At 45.2% G+C, this 14,790-nt stretch overlaps 1 protein-coding gene across 1 annotated transcript in view; it reads left to right on the forward strand.

The window, feature by feature from the left end:
* Positions 1 to 13,608, forward strand: part of rfx5 (regulatory factor X, 5) — a gene marked incomplete at both ends in the record, with an annotated part of 36,852 nt that extends 23,244 nt beyond the window's left edge. The window contains 5 exons of the mRNA XM_083646857.1: positions 4,218 to 4,315; positions 7,787 to 7,930; positions 12,216 to 12,619; positions 12,870 to 13,182; positions 13,315 to 13,608. Coding sequence (XP_083502983.1) covers positions 4,218 to 4,315; positions 7,787 to 7,930; positions 12,216 to 12,619; positions 12,870 to 13,182; positions 13,315 to 13,608 — 1,253 coding nt within the window. The remainder of the gene's footprint in view (positions 1 to 4,217; positions 4,316 to 7,786; positions 7,931 to 12,215; positions 12,620 to 12,869; positions 13,183 to 13,314) is intronic.
* Between the last annotated feature and the right edge of the window lie 1,182 nt (positions 13,609 to 14,790).

Here is a 14,790-nt window from a genome sequence, read left to right on the forward strand (position 1 = left end):
AACGTTTTGATCACAGGGATCTTCATCAGAATAAAGCAGGAAGAGGGAGGAGCACTCATATACAACAAAAAAAGCAATAGTCAAATAAATAGTGCAGTGTTCATAAGAGCGACATATACCAGTGTCTCCACAGAGGTGACTGATATCTGACATCACTACAGCAGGGATTTACCAACAGCTTGATAATGACATTCTGTGAGACATTCTGTCGACAGATACATTTATACATCAGATTCCTCAACAGTGCCTGGAAGGTGTTAACACCTGCCGTGACAAACATCTCACTTGCAGAGCTCCATCTAGGTCTCCTGAGCAATATTTTCATCTCATCATCTCATCTCATACCACTTGAAGTGTGTGCATGCTTGACCTCCTGTAATCTGACCACAGGTGAGCAGTATAGAGTGGTGTGCAGCAGTATGCTCTGAACAGGGACACCTTCACTCCATCTGTTCACATGTTGAACTTACACGCCAAAGTATTAGCTTGTGCACCATTTTACAGCATTGTCTGTATATATCATCATCATCTGACAATTTCTCTGAAATAAAATGACCTACCGTAGATATTTAACCTTATCACAGACAGTAAGGTTATTTTCAGACAGGAAATTTCAAACATTTGTCCTCTTTGGTCCTGCAAATTAAGACAACATTCTTACTGGCATTGTATTTGATATCATGTTCCAAACCATATTCAGTACAAATTGTGAGGAGCTGCTGGAGACCAGCACTACTCGGGCTCAGAACAACAAGATCATCTGCGTACATTAAATGGTTCACTAGGGTATTACCAATGAGGCACCCGGTGTTACAACCGTTCAGTTGCTTGGACAGATTATCAACATACAGATTAAATATATATATATATATATATATGTATATATATATCATTTTAGACTACCTCGAAGCATCGGTAATGGTGTCCCACATTGTCCCACACAAGTATACTCTTTGTCCCACATTTGGTTTTACTTTGTTTCGAACTCAAGCTCTCACTCTAGTGCCTAGTTCGCTGCGCACGCAGCCCTATGGAAGACTGTCATTTTGCTCTGAAAAATTACTTTACATTAAAACCGACCACCCACCCGTAGGTGGCGTGGTGCCCCCCTGGGGCTGACGTGGTTCCACGTGACTACGTCACGTCCTGTCAGCCCAGGGATAGCCACTCTTCGCTTCTTCCAGCCAGTGAGAGGACGTGTCTTCTAAAGCTCCGTTGTTAGCTCAAAGTTAGCGCTCTAACATAGCTCTAGAAAATAGGCTCGTTCCGTCTAAACTGCCCACCTTGAGAGGTTTACGTGGACGAGGTAAAGCAGGCTTCGGGGACCCGAACCTGTTCTCTTCACCAGCGGCGTCGGATCAAGTCATCTAAAGCTAATATAAAAAAGCTGATATATATATATATATATATATATATATATATATATATATATATATATAATTTTAGACTACCTCGAAGCATCGGTAATGGTGTCCCACATTGTCCCACACAAGTATACTCTTTGTCCCACATTTGGTTTGTTGGGATCTGGTCACCCTATGTGACATCACTAATGTCACATAATGTCACTATATACTGCAAAGGCTTCCATCAATGGACCATAGCCTCAATCAACATTGTGAGTGACACTTTTTTTTTAGATGAAAATCTTTGAGATTATGGGCCCTATCTTCCCAAAAGCGATAATTTAGCGTTTGCGCTCGTTTAACGCCGTGCGCAATGAAAATTGGGGGCGGACACAAGCGCATGCCTGTGATAATTGTACTGGGCATTGGCTGCCACAAGCAGGCGTTTCAGCGCTAAAATGTGGTGATAGATGGCATTATGCTATCGTCAGCAGCGCGCAATTACTTTGCGCTAAGAGCTTTGAAAAGGACCTCTTACGCGCAAATATCTCGCTGCGCTGGGTTGCGCACCATAATCTCCGTGCAGCACAGCACAGTGCAGTGCAAGTAAAATCCCTTTTGGATATGTCATTATGCACAGCCTTGCCATGCCAGGACATCAAATTATGCTGCTAAAATTGGGTATTAGCAGATAATTCAGTGAGGCAATCAACTATCTAATTATATACATATATACCGTACTATCTTTTACATATAGTACATAGCATGTATTATATCTATATATGTATATATCTAAACTCGTGTAATGTACTGCTGCTACTTCTTATAACGTTTTACCTTCTTTTCTTTTTTTTCGTATCTAATTATATACACATATATTATCTTTTATATATAGTACATAGTATGTATTATATCTATATATGTATATACTGTATCTAAAATCTGCTGCTCGTGAAATTAACTGCTGCCACACTCCTCGTCTTTAATGCCGCCAGCTGTGAGCGTAACAAAATTAACTTTAAGTGGCTCCCTGTTGAGCGAACACATGCAACTTAAATTGTCTCCCTTGCTCTTACATCAGGTATTATGTTGTTTTTATGATGTTTCTAATTTATATGTTGTTTTTATATTGTTCTCCTTTTTAGTACTCAGTTGTTTTTATGATATTTTATGATTTATGATATCCTAGTTGACATATCCACCAGGGCCTTGAGTTCATATTTCATTCCCTTCCATGTTTCATGTTTTGGAATGACAATAAATATCCTTGAACCTTGAACCTTGAACTATAACTCACTGAGAAACTTTTATCACATCGCAAAGAGGGAAATTAATTGAGAAAACTTGTTGGATAATGAACATAGGCTATTTACCTTCATAACCCGGAGGGTCGTTGGCACCACAGACGATCTGTCAATAAGCTCTCTCTGTCCTCGCACGAGTGAGTACACTCTATTACGCATGGAGAGAATTACAGCATATTGCATGCCTCGCGCAAACAGCCATTGCGAGACGGGAATCTGATTGGTTTTGATTGACGTAATGCCCAGCATTGCCTGGCCACACCCGTGAATAATTATGGTAGTTAAGACCGCCCAAATCCCGTTTGTGCAGGCATTTTGGGGTGCAGATGATTTTGACGCGGCTCTAATTTGCGCTTACGACACGTGGCGTGAACGTTTGCGCACCCCACCAAGAATTGCATCCCCAACATATTTCGGGGCTGTTTTAACTTAGAAATCAGGGAGGTCACGTCTACCAGACAATTATATCACTTTTGAGGTGGGGATGCTTTTTTTTTGCTGCTGGGCGGGGGAGCAAAACTCTGCAGAACACCTGGCGGACGGTGCAAGGCCCTATCTTCCCTGCCTTAAGGCACGCGCAAACAGGTGCGCAAGCACTATTAGGGGATAGCGCCTGTCGTCAGATAGGGCCCTATAACTTTAAATCAGGATTCTGAGAATAAAGCCAGAATTCTGAGATTAAAGTCAGAATTCTCAGATTAAAGTCAGAATCCTGCGGGGGGAAATAAGTATACTATGTGACATTGATGATGTTATGTACCGGAATTTGAATGTCTCGGCTCCCTAGATTTTTGTCATGTCAAAATAGGGTCACAAGCCAAACACGTTTGGGAACCCCTGGGTTAACTAGTACTAGTGTACATGTATCCTGTTTTGTCTCATGTATTTCACCTACGGAGTCTTTCCCCTTCTGGTAACTTTACGCTGTTTTCAGCTGTTGACTTTGCTTCACTTTCATGCACACTGTCGCTGATGGTCCTCTTTCCCTCCCCCCTTCTCTCTCTCTCTCTCTGTCTCAGCTGAAACAAATTAACCCCTTGCTGCCTCCCAGGTGCAACAGTACCCTCTCTCTCTCTCTCTCTCTCTCTCTCTCGCTCAGTATTGTATAGCTGTAGTTTTGTAGTTTAATGTTAGTATTAGCCTATTACTGTAAATGTACTACAATTTTGGTTGGTAGTGTTGTGCTGTTGGTGTTATTCGCATTTGTGTTTGTCTTGACATTATTTAAGTATTAGTATTGATGTTACTGTTAGTGATAGTAGATTTACGTATACGTGACTGAAAAGGCAATTATTTTGGTCGGTAAAAATATGTTTGGCTGGTGGATTTTTTCCATCTACCTGCCACTTGGCCGGTGAGTCAAAAAGTTAATTTCGGGCCTGGTGACTTGACTACAACACTGGCCTGTGCTAACAGCTTTTTTTTACAACTATACTATTGCCTCTATAATACTACACATACTACTACCAAAACTGCATATAATAATACATATACTGCAGATATTCAGGAAATCTTGGGATATATTGGATAATATTGAATATGGGCCGTGTGTGTTTGTGTTTTACAGGAGGCCCAGCCAAACCCCACAAGGTCATCAAGAAGACCCCAGTCTGTGTCTCTAAAGTGGGCGGGGCTGAGAGCGACGGTGGCACCGCAGAACTGAAGGTGCATCAAGTGTGAATGATGCTAGAGATACATGGACTGTCACACAGAAATGAGACAGACGGAATCCTGACGGGAAACATTTGGTGCTTTTATACTTATACAGGTTTCTCCTCACGGAGTGACCATTATTTTCAAAATATCCACTTAGTCCGCACAGCCATGTAGCTAGAAAATTTGGAATGTGCAGGGCCAGGTGAAAACTCACCGCACGGGAGCCTCACAAAGGGACGTGTCTGCTGATGTGACGTCACTTGGCCGCACGGACCCTCGTGGATACGTCAAGTATAATTTGCGCTTCAGTCAGCTGGTGCATTATGGGTATTTCTGGAAGTTCTACCCTTTTTCCATACAAAAATCTGGCCTCGCATGGCCGCCTAGCACGGCTGGGATTTTAGTTTCCATTAGCGGCAGCGGTATTTATATGGCTCTGTTAAAAGTCACAGCTGAAACACTGGATAAACATTGCATTTCCCTTTAAGTCATTCAAAATAAAATGAAAAAGTATATAAATGCCTCCCGTTAGTTTGGCAGTGCAAAGATTTTAGTATGAATGAGTCGCAGCAGGAAATGCTTTCATCAGCTTGGCAGTGACTTGACACGGCTCTGAGCGATGAGGAAATGGTAAAATAAAGCAGATATCTGAGAGTACAAAGCGAAACACAGGAGAGAAACTAAACCTCCACCTCACCATAAAACCGAGAGATTAAAGGTGTATTCAGTGATGTTTTTGTGTTAAAATAAGTGTTAAATGCCATATTCTGACAGCAATCACTGAAATAGAGTAAAGGTAAAGTAAAGGTAAAGTCCCACTGATTGTCACACACCTGAGTGTGCGAAATTTGTTCTCTGCATTTGACCCATCCCCTGGGGGAGCGGTGAGCGGCAGCAGCGCCGCGCTCGGGAATCATATGGTGATCTAACCCCCCAATTCCAACCCTTTGATGCTGAGTGCCAAGCAGGGTGGCAAATGGGTCCCATTTTTATAGTCTTTGTTATGACTCAGCCGGGGATCGAACTCACAACCTCCCAGTCTCAGGGTGGACACTCAAACCACAAGGCCACTGAGCTGGTATGGTCAGTGTTTGGTCAGTAACTTGGAACCCCGAACCCCCCGCTGTCCTCTACTGTATCTCTCTCTCCTGTAGTCCTGCAAGCAGGGCAGACATATCTCTGCATCCATAACTCATAGAGACTCACGGATGGCGGCGTTGGATTCGGGGTGGAAAAATACATATAGTCCGTTAGAGGCATCGCGATCTGACCTTCCGTTTCCCAGAAAATGTCAACATTTCTCTGATTGGATAAAGATTTGGTGTCAACCTCCCACTATCCACGTTCCTACCGTGCCCATTGGTTTGCCCTCGAGGTCTCACCCGCATGCCGTCTGCGGACTTGCAAATGCAGCTCAGCTGCTGCCAGGGATTCCGCTAGACATTTTCCCAGACGGCCAGTGCAGCCGGTAACGTTCCAAAATTCCGGCCCTATCGAATATTTACCGGCCACTATGTTTCCTAAATAAACGTTTTGAATCAATTTATTTCTCTATAGTCTATTCTTTATAGCCTCTATAGTCGTAGTCGATCATATTTATTCCAGTGTTGTCATTAAGAGGCCGATTTCGCAGCAAGAATATTTAATTGGTCGGCACGTTCTCGGTAAGGACGCTTTCATTATTGAAACAGACAACATGCATGCATGCTCCTACTGTAGCCTATCTATCTGCATTTGCAGACACTCATGAACCCATATCTTCTGGACATTGCCTTGATGAAAAAACAACGTAGCGTTAGCTAAAAGTAATAAGTGCGACAGTGTCAGTGCAGAGTGCATTTTGATTCATCTCCTCATCATACGAACCAAGCGCGAGCCATTGATTGATTGATTCGCCCGAGTAGGTAAAAAGGCTTTTTACCTCCGCTACATTGACAGCCTACGTCGGGTCGCTTTCGCTTTTGACGGCGGCAGGCACGCTTCTGTTTCTTTCCTGCCGTCTTGCTGGCCTGAAGTAGGCTACTTGTCGTTGCATGATCTCGATTAAAAAAAGCATATATATATATATAAATATATATAAATATATATATAAATATATATAAATATATATATAAATATATATATATATATATATATATATATATATATATATATATATATATATATATATATATATATATATATATATATTTTTTTTTACAGTGCACCTGCACGCAACATGCAAGATACCCGCTGAATAAGTGTCCAAATGTTCATGTCATTCTGGCCAATACTCCTGCCCAATACTTACAGTCTGGAATATGGAATATCTTTCAATAATCTATGATTTAGCTGCTAAATTGTCTGCTCACTACCCAGGCACTTATGTATGTACTTAACCTAACTAACTATCCGGTGTGCACAACATTGTCAGACTAAACTCCGGCTGACACCCCAAAAACCTACAATCCGCTACATAAAAATGTATATTGTTTGTTTATTAACTGGCCCCTGGCCTTCTATCATTTCACGAAAGTGGCCCCCGGGCAAAGCAAGTTGAGTATCCCTGATGTACAGTACTATTTTTTCATTCCTGCAGTTAGGAAAACATCTGGAAAGAGAGCATTTAGGTTCAAACCCCCCTCAGACTGGAATAAATTATCCCCAGACATACGAACCATTACATCTTTTCACATATCTTCTTGTCTTGAATCGGCGTGCTCCTTTTTCCGTTGATATATAGTAACTGTCTTTATATATACATATATATTTATATATATTGCGTAGTATATGACCATTGTGTGGTGCATAAATGTGAATGTATAAATGAGCAATTGTGTGTATGTATATATGCATGTGATGTATATGTATGTGCTGGAATATGTATATTTATATGTATGTGTATATATATGTATATATATCTGCTATTTTACATGTTCTCTACAGTTCACTGAAAATACAATACGTATTACTGATTATTATTTTGGTTTATTTTTATTTTATTTATTTTGCTATATTATCTAACTGATACTTGGGTGTTAATTGCCGTAGTTATAGTGTTCTTGTCTCTTTTGTCTTGTTTGTCTTGTTGTTTGTCTTGTCTCTTCTGATATAAATTGTAACTTCCTTGAATCTTGTTTTTGCTTGTTAGGAACCCCTCGAAAACGAGATGATTCGTCTCAAGGGGTTTTTCCTAAATTAATAAACTTGAATATATCATGGACAGAGGCAGGATTTTCCAGTTTTCTATACATTGTTTAAGTCTTAAAACAAAATCACCAAAATTCAACTTAAATACTAATTTAGGATCTCTGGGTATGGTCAAGCCAGGATAAGTGAGGCGGTCCCTAGCCAATTTGAATGGGAGATTCTCCAGAAAACCTTTTTGTCTTTTAAATTGGTCTTTGTGTTTCAATTGTTTTGTTTGATGGTTTTTGCTATTTTGATTGTGCAGCACTTTGGTCAGCTGTTGTTTTTAACTCTTCTTCTGTCCCTGTGCAGAGGGATAAGGAAGGCGGAGACTCTTCTTCATCTAAACTCCAGGCTGACAAGTTGGTGGCGGCAGCCAAACTGTCCCTCGACGCTCCTCCTCCTCCTCCCTCCTCCACCCCCTCTCTGCGCCCCGCGGGGGGACGGGACCTCCAGGTATCTGTTTCCATCCATTTCCATCTGTTTGTACCATAGTCTGTGGTTAGTACTTGATCGAGAAAATTTACATCACATTAGCCTTTATTTGGACAATCACTAGTTCAACTGGTTTCCTTCAAGTGGTTCACTGTTTACCTTTTGGCTGTGAAATTTCATTCTCTATCAGTACTCTTTTCTGCTTGACCGGGAGATGTGCTAAAACCCTGTATTGTGTAGTACTAGGGCAGTCGTTATGGAATTATGAATTATGATAATGCATCTATCATTAGAATCATGGTTTTCCTTCGGGAACCACTTTGAGGGGTGCCACTTGCTTTTAGAAAAAGCAAGAACACTTTCTCTGTATAATTCTTGTATCCATAGGCTATCATAAACGGCTCAGGGGGAAATGGATCCTTGTACCTATTTCAGTGTCAATAAACATTTCACCGTGATATGGAAAAAGACTCAGGATACTTCTCTCATATAAAAGTATATTTAATAAACAGTAAGCATAGTGAATTCAAAAGAAAAGAAAGGAAAGTGATGGGGTGAATGAGGAATGAGATCTATTTGGTTGGAAACAGCAGGCAAAGCTATTTCTATAAAGCCTGTTTAAAACCTAGTCAAACCTAAATGTAACTTTGCAGCACTCTCAAGTTGGCAGAAAATAGCGGCATGGTCACTTTGCCTGACTGGATGAGCTGAGCTGGTTGGTTGACTCTCTGGCTGGCCGACTGCGACGGTCTGTCCCCCTGGGACACAGGGAGGCAGTCTGTCCCCCTGGGACGCAGGGAGGCAGTCTGTCCCCCTGGGATGCAGAGAGGCAGTCTGTCCCCCTGGGACACAGGGAGGCAGTCTGTCCCCCTGGGACGCAGAGAGGCAGTCTGTCCCCCTGGGACGCAGGGAGGCAGTCTGTCCCCCTGGGACGCAGGGAGGCAGTCTGTCCCCCTGGGACGCAGAGAGGCAGTCTGTCCCCCTGGGACGCAGGGAGGCAGTCTGTCCCCCTGGGATGCAGAGAGGCAGTCTGTCCCCCTGGGACGCAGGGAGGCAGTCTGTCCCCCTGGGACGCAGGGAGGCAGTCTGTCCCCCTGGGACGCAGAGAGGCAGTCTGTCCCCCTGGGACGCAGGGAGGCAGTCTGTCCCCCTGGGACGTAGGGAGGCAGGCGCGTTGCCACTGGCGATGAGGTGCGATGCTGCTGGAGTGCAACTAACTTTACTTGATTGCTGAATGATAAGGGAATCACCTTCGCTTGGCCGAGCATCGGTGATTCCTAAACTAATGAAAAAATTATTTAATCTTCAATATAATATCCAAAATGTACAAAAGGTGTCAACAAAGTATGATTAAACTTAGTTTGGTAAAATCCCAGCTTGCTTGTAGGCTAATGAAAGCTATAAGACTTTGAGAGCTCAGGACTACAGCTATCAAGGCTTGCGATGCCTTGAAGCAGTACGTATGCTACATTCTGAATCTCAAAAATGATTTCCTTCTGAGATCTTGCTGGATCTTTTCAAGACTTCTGTGTTCTGAGATCTGAAAATATGCTTGGGAAAGGCAAAGTACTGGCTTTTAACATCGTCTTTCAGTAGGAGTAGTGGGGAATTACTGGCTGGGAACGCCCCCTTGAGCAAGGCATCCTGTCTCCCAACAGGAGAAGGAAGGATGAGTGAACAGGAGAGGAGAGGCTGCTCTGCTCTCAACTGATGTTCTCTACATTTTAATAAATGGATTATGTAACTGTAATACGCACAATTCAACACATTCCTCACATCACTTGGATGTAGAAAGGGATAGATAAATAGATAGATAGAGAGAGAGAGAGATAGAAGAGTAGATATTGATAGCCAGGCTGGGAATTTCGTGATTATAGGGGCCTGGCCTTCGGTGTCGCAATTTTTTTAGGGCACAAGGCCACATGTCAGGGCACAAAGGCCAGTGCTCTATTGACATCGTGAAGGGCAATTTTTCTCAAATGTGTGTTAAAATGTAGGGGTGTCCTCGACTCAGAATTCTACCAGTCTAATCAAATTCGACTGTCCAATACGAATAATCGACTATTATATATATATATATATATATATATATATATATATTTATATATATGTCCGTCGACTCACGGGTCTCTCGACGGATGATTCGACTTTTAGAGGACAACCCCTGGTAGCAGGGCACTGCCAAAGTGGCCTTAGGGATCTCAGGGCATCACGGCCAGAAGGAGGGGCAATGGAGGCCATGTCCTCCATGAAATTCCCACCCTGTTGATAGCACACATCAAACATATGGTTATGCTTAGCAGTATGATTGTAACTAGAACAGGCTAAATTTCCTAAAGAAAATTTAATTGTGCTTGATGCCCTCACGACGCCCCGCCCCCTTGCAACGCCCCTGCCCTCAACCCCACCCTTTCATCCAGTATAAATACAACCCCAATTGGCAATGTGTATCTAGGACGCCTCTAGGCGGTTTTGAGGGTGTACTAACTGGTTGCTAGGGTGTTTTCGGCTGATCGCTAGGACATTTGGAGATGTTTGCTAGGGTGTACTAAGTAGTTGTGGGCGAGAAATGGTCGGGCCTATGTGAGTAGAAGCGGGAGGAGCCAAGGAAACTAGGACAGAAATAATTTTGATTGTAGAAGCTACGGTTCCAAAGTTATGGACCAAAACGTAAAGAGGGCAGCTATAGCGCCACCGTGAGGTCAATCTGTGTATTTTTTAGGCCAGATTAGAAGAGTACTCTATAGGCTCAATTCCACCACATTTTACAGCCCTGCACAGCCCGTCACCACTCGGCTCTACTTGCTTCAACCCGATGGACGTTCTGCTTCGACCGCCCTTCATCTGCCCCCGCCCACACCTGGTCGTCACAGCGACCGCATATCTGCCCTCCACCCATGTTCTGAAATAGGCTATAACATAACGTTACAATTAAATCCATACACAGAACCTTTAAACTGTTTATGAAATACTGGTGCCTCTAAATTACCTACAGTGTGTGTGTGTGTGTGTGTGTGTGTGTGTGTGTGAGAGAGAGAGAGAGAGAGAGAGAGCAGTGCTGGCATGATCACAGTCCTTGATCCTGGCCTGAGCAGCCAGCTCATAGCATCACAGCATGTTGGGCGGGTGTTACAGTGTACATGGGCAAAAGTGACAATCGACCAGGAGACTGGGATATCACTTTGTTGTTAGTCAAAACTCACAAGCGCTGCACGAGGGACGGGCGCGAGGGACGGGGGTTGCGCTAGAGTGAAGCCTCTACCCCCGCGGCCTCTCACCAGGCAAAACCGCGGCTTCACCAGGCGCCTGCGGCCTAGCGGAGCCGACGCAGCACTAACTACACAAGCGCTTCAGAGCAGCGGACTTTTGGACAATTGAAACCACCGCGCCGATTTTATTTCACCAGAGGCGAAGGCAGCAAAACAAAAGACTGATAGAAAAGCATAATAGAAGAGAAAAGAAGGTAAACTGGTATGCAGCGCTGCATTGACAGTCAGTAGGATATAGAGAGTAAACACGATTCTGCCTGACCAATCAGTCGCCTACAATGTTTTCACGTCACGGTATGGACCCGGGTTGGCAGAAAAAGAACCCCGACGAGGCAGGTACTAAAAGTAGCCCAGCTCAGCCCCAAATCTAACCGAGCTGGGCCGGTTTATACCGGTGGGATGAGACCAAAAGTCGAGTCGAGCGGAGCGGGACCGCGCTACTAGCTGCGGTGGGATTGGGCCATATGAACCTATGTACCCAATTTGGGAACAGTCCCTCTTATGGTTTGTGAGCTACGGGTACTTATTGTTGCCATAGTGCCCCCTATAGTCAAAATGACACAATTGTTTTTTTATCAGCTCAGAGTACATAGCTGCATGCCTGTACCAAATTTTGTTCGCATCGGACAATGCGTTCCGGAGTTATGGTGATTTTTGTGAACTAGGCCACACCCACAAAACGATTATATTGCAACGGTGCAGAATTAAAAAAACACACAAAATAAGCTTTGTGCAGGACAGTCTACACACGCTGTGTGATGTGGTTTGGTGAAGATTGGCCAAAATTAGAAGGAGAAATAGTGAAAAAATGCTTTTGGACAAAATTCAAAATGGCAGAAAATCTAGTCAGACGGAAATGGGCCAAGAAATCCAATGAAAAAAGAATTTTGATTGTAGGCGCTACGGTTCAAAAGCTAAAAGCTAGTTCAAAAACGAAATAAATTGTGTGTTTTAATCACATGTGAATAAACTGAACTAAATTACTTGAATGTTTTTTTTATCACATGTGAATGAACTGAACTAACTGAATTCGACAGGTGGAAGCCCTCATGAAGCACTTACCCAGAATCCTCCCTCGGAGCTCTGTTCCCGACAAGACACAGCTGTCCGTCCGCTCCTCGCCGCCGTCGCTAGCGCCCAAAGACGCCACAGGCATGGGCGGGGCATCCGGCCCGGCCGCCACCGGGGGCGGGGTGAAAGTCATCGCCATGGCGACGCTCTCCCAGCAGCAGGGCGGGGCGGTCCCAGTGGTGATCCTGCCTCAGGGCTGTCTGTCCTATGCAGAGAGGGAGAAGGTAGCCCCGCCCCCCCCACCACCCCCACAGCCTCCTCCTCAGCAACATGTCCCGGTCGCCGTCGCCCCGGCGGCGCCCACCTCTGTGCTGCAGCGGGCACGGGGGAACGCCAACAAGGTATTGGCTGTTGGTCATGTTTTGCATGTGTGTCTCAGTGTTACTCTGTTTTGTTTTCGTACTGATTCGTGCTTGTGATTGCAGCCGTCTGGAGTACTTTTGCCCAAAACAAATTTCCCCTAGGGGACAATAAAGTAGATTTTTTTCTTATCATTTTGTATCTTTTCTTATCTTATCTTAAAAGCGTCCGCTGGAGTTGGCCATGTCAGGTGCCATGTCGGGCGCATTGTCAGGCGCCACATCGGGTGCCATGCCTGGCGCCATGCCGGGCACCGGCAGCGGGCCACCGGGGGATTCTGCCGGTTCGGCCGCCAACGCTCCTCCAGTCAAACGGAAACGCGGCCGACCGAGAAAACCCCGGCCGGACGACGCCCTGCCCCCCCCTCCCCCTGCTGCTCCCCCTCCCCCCCAGCCTCGTGTCATCACCTCCCTGAGCGGCGGAGTCATCCAGAAAGCCTCCTCCTCCTCTTCCCAGCAGCAGCAGCTGGTGGAGCTGGTTTTCCATGAGCAGCAGGGTCAGAAGGGTCTGGTTCTGACCGGCCGCCCCGAGCCGGGGCGCCACGCCCACCCCCTACTGCTTTTACACACCAAGGTTAGCCTTGTTTTAATTTCTTTTTCAGTTAATGAAAATGTTGTTTCCCCCACCCCCACAGCTGGTTTTCGTGATTTCGTTAAAGATAACAATGATAATAATTTCCGTTAACGATAATAACCATGTTTGCAGACTCCCGGAAATCCCGGCTGGGAGCTGGCTGGTCCGGGCCGCACCGCCATGGTCGAAGTGATCCAGAGAGCGCCACGCCCCCAAGCCTCTGCCCCGCCCCCACCCCCGCCCCCGCGGTTTCCTCTGCCCACTCTGCACGAGGAGCGAGGCGAGGTGGAGATCACGCTCATGCCCATGGAGCCTTGCTCTCTCGCTCCCTCTTCCTCCAGCGCCGTCGTGTCCACCACGGAGGTGAAAGAGGAGGAGGTGGAGCCAGGGGAGAGTAGCCCCGTCTCCAACAAAGAGGGCCATTAACCCTGGACCTCCCCCCGTCCTTATATCATTTGTTCTCTTCCATCTCGCGCTCTCTTTCGCAGAGATTTTACCCCCCCTTCTGTCCCTTTTATTCATCGTTGCCCACGGTAACAAGTTTTACCTCACCTGATGAAGCACCGCCCCCTTTCCCTCCCCTCCCAAGAGCCAAGTCCAAAATGCTTGATGTCACGTGACTCACGTAGCTATGAGCTCCATTCTAGCTAGTTCCAAGGATAGTTCCAGGAAGTATGTGGCGGGCCGTTTGAATGCATAAATAAAGCTGATAATTTACAATTTGATTCTTTAAAAGTCTTACCCTTTTAAAGTACATCACAAACGGTCCATTCTGTGGCAACTCTAAAGCGCTGCTTAATCCAGAACCTTACTTCTGGGAACTATTGCAATGTTAAGAAAAAGTCCATTGGAGTGAATCGAGATGACACATGGGTTTGCCCTCCTCTCCTCTTCCTTATTGGTGGAAATCCCAGGTTGGCAGCCGTGGCGGGCCAATCCAGGCAGATAAATGAAGCCAAAACCACCCGAAGCAAACCTCCCCTTGCACTTGTGAATGGACTGAGCGTGTGCGAACCTCGGGCGCTTAGCAACAATTTTGCTGTGATTCTTCAAACTGCATGTTTGTCCGTCTTTTAACTGTGGCTGGAAACCAGAAAGAACCATTCTGCACTCCTCTGAGGGGGCCGGGCCTGAGCCAGTACTGCTCTTTCTCCTCTCCTTGTTTCCTTCCTTTGCTGCCTCCCGGCTTGCTCCCTTGCTTCCTCCCTCCAACTTTGCATCCCAACCTTGACAGCCACTGTGTCACTCTCACCGAGTCAGAGATGAGTTTTTATAGGAAAATAATATCCAGAGTGAAGAAAGGAGTTGTTTAAAGGAAGGAGGGGAGGGTGAAAGGAAATAGGAATGGAAGGAAAGAAGAAAAGGGAAAGGTAGGAGGGAAGGAGAGGTGTGGTTAGTATTGACTCAGGCCCCAGAGTGAGTTCAGCCTGAAGTGGACAGACAGGCAGACAGAGAGATATTACGGGTCAGAGCCTTCAAAAGGTTCTTTGTGCTAAAAACAAAACAAAAAAACAACCTCTCCTCCAGAGCCAGGCCGCCATTCACCCTCAGTTCAGTTCAACATGAAGACGCTTCTTCAGACATCACATAAGAAAGCAGTTTAGCAGG

This window comes from Poromitra crassiceps (assembly GCF_964638095.1).
Source record: "Poromitra crassiceps genome assembly, chromosome: 11".
Taxonomy (NCBI): domain Eukaryota; kingdom Metazoa; phylum Chordata; class Actinopteri; order Beryciformes; family Melamphaidae; genus Poromitra; species Poromitra crassiceps.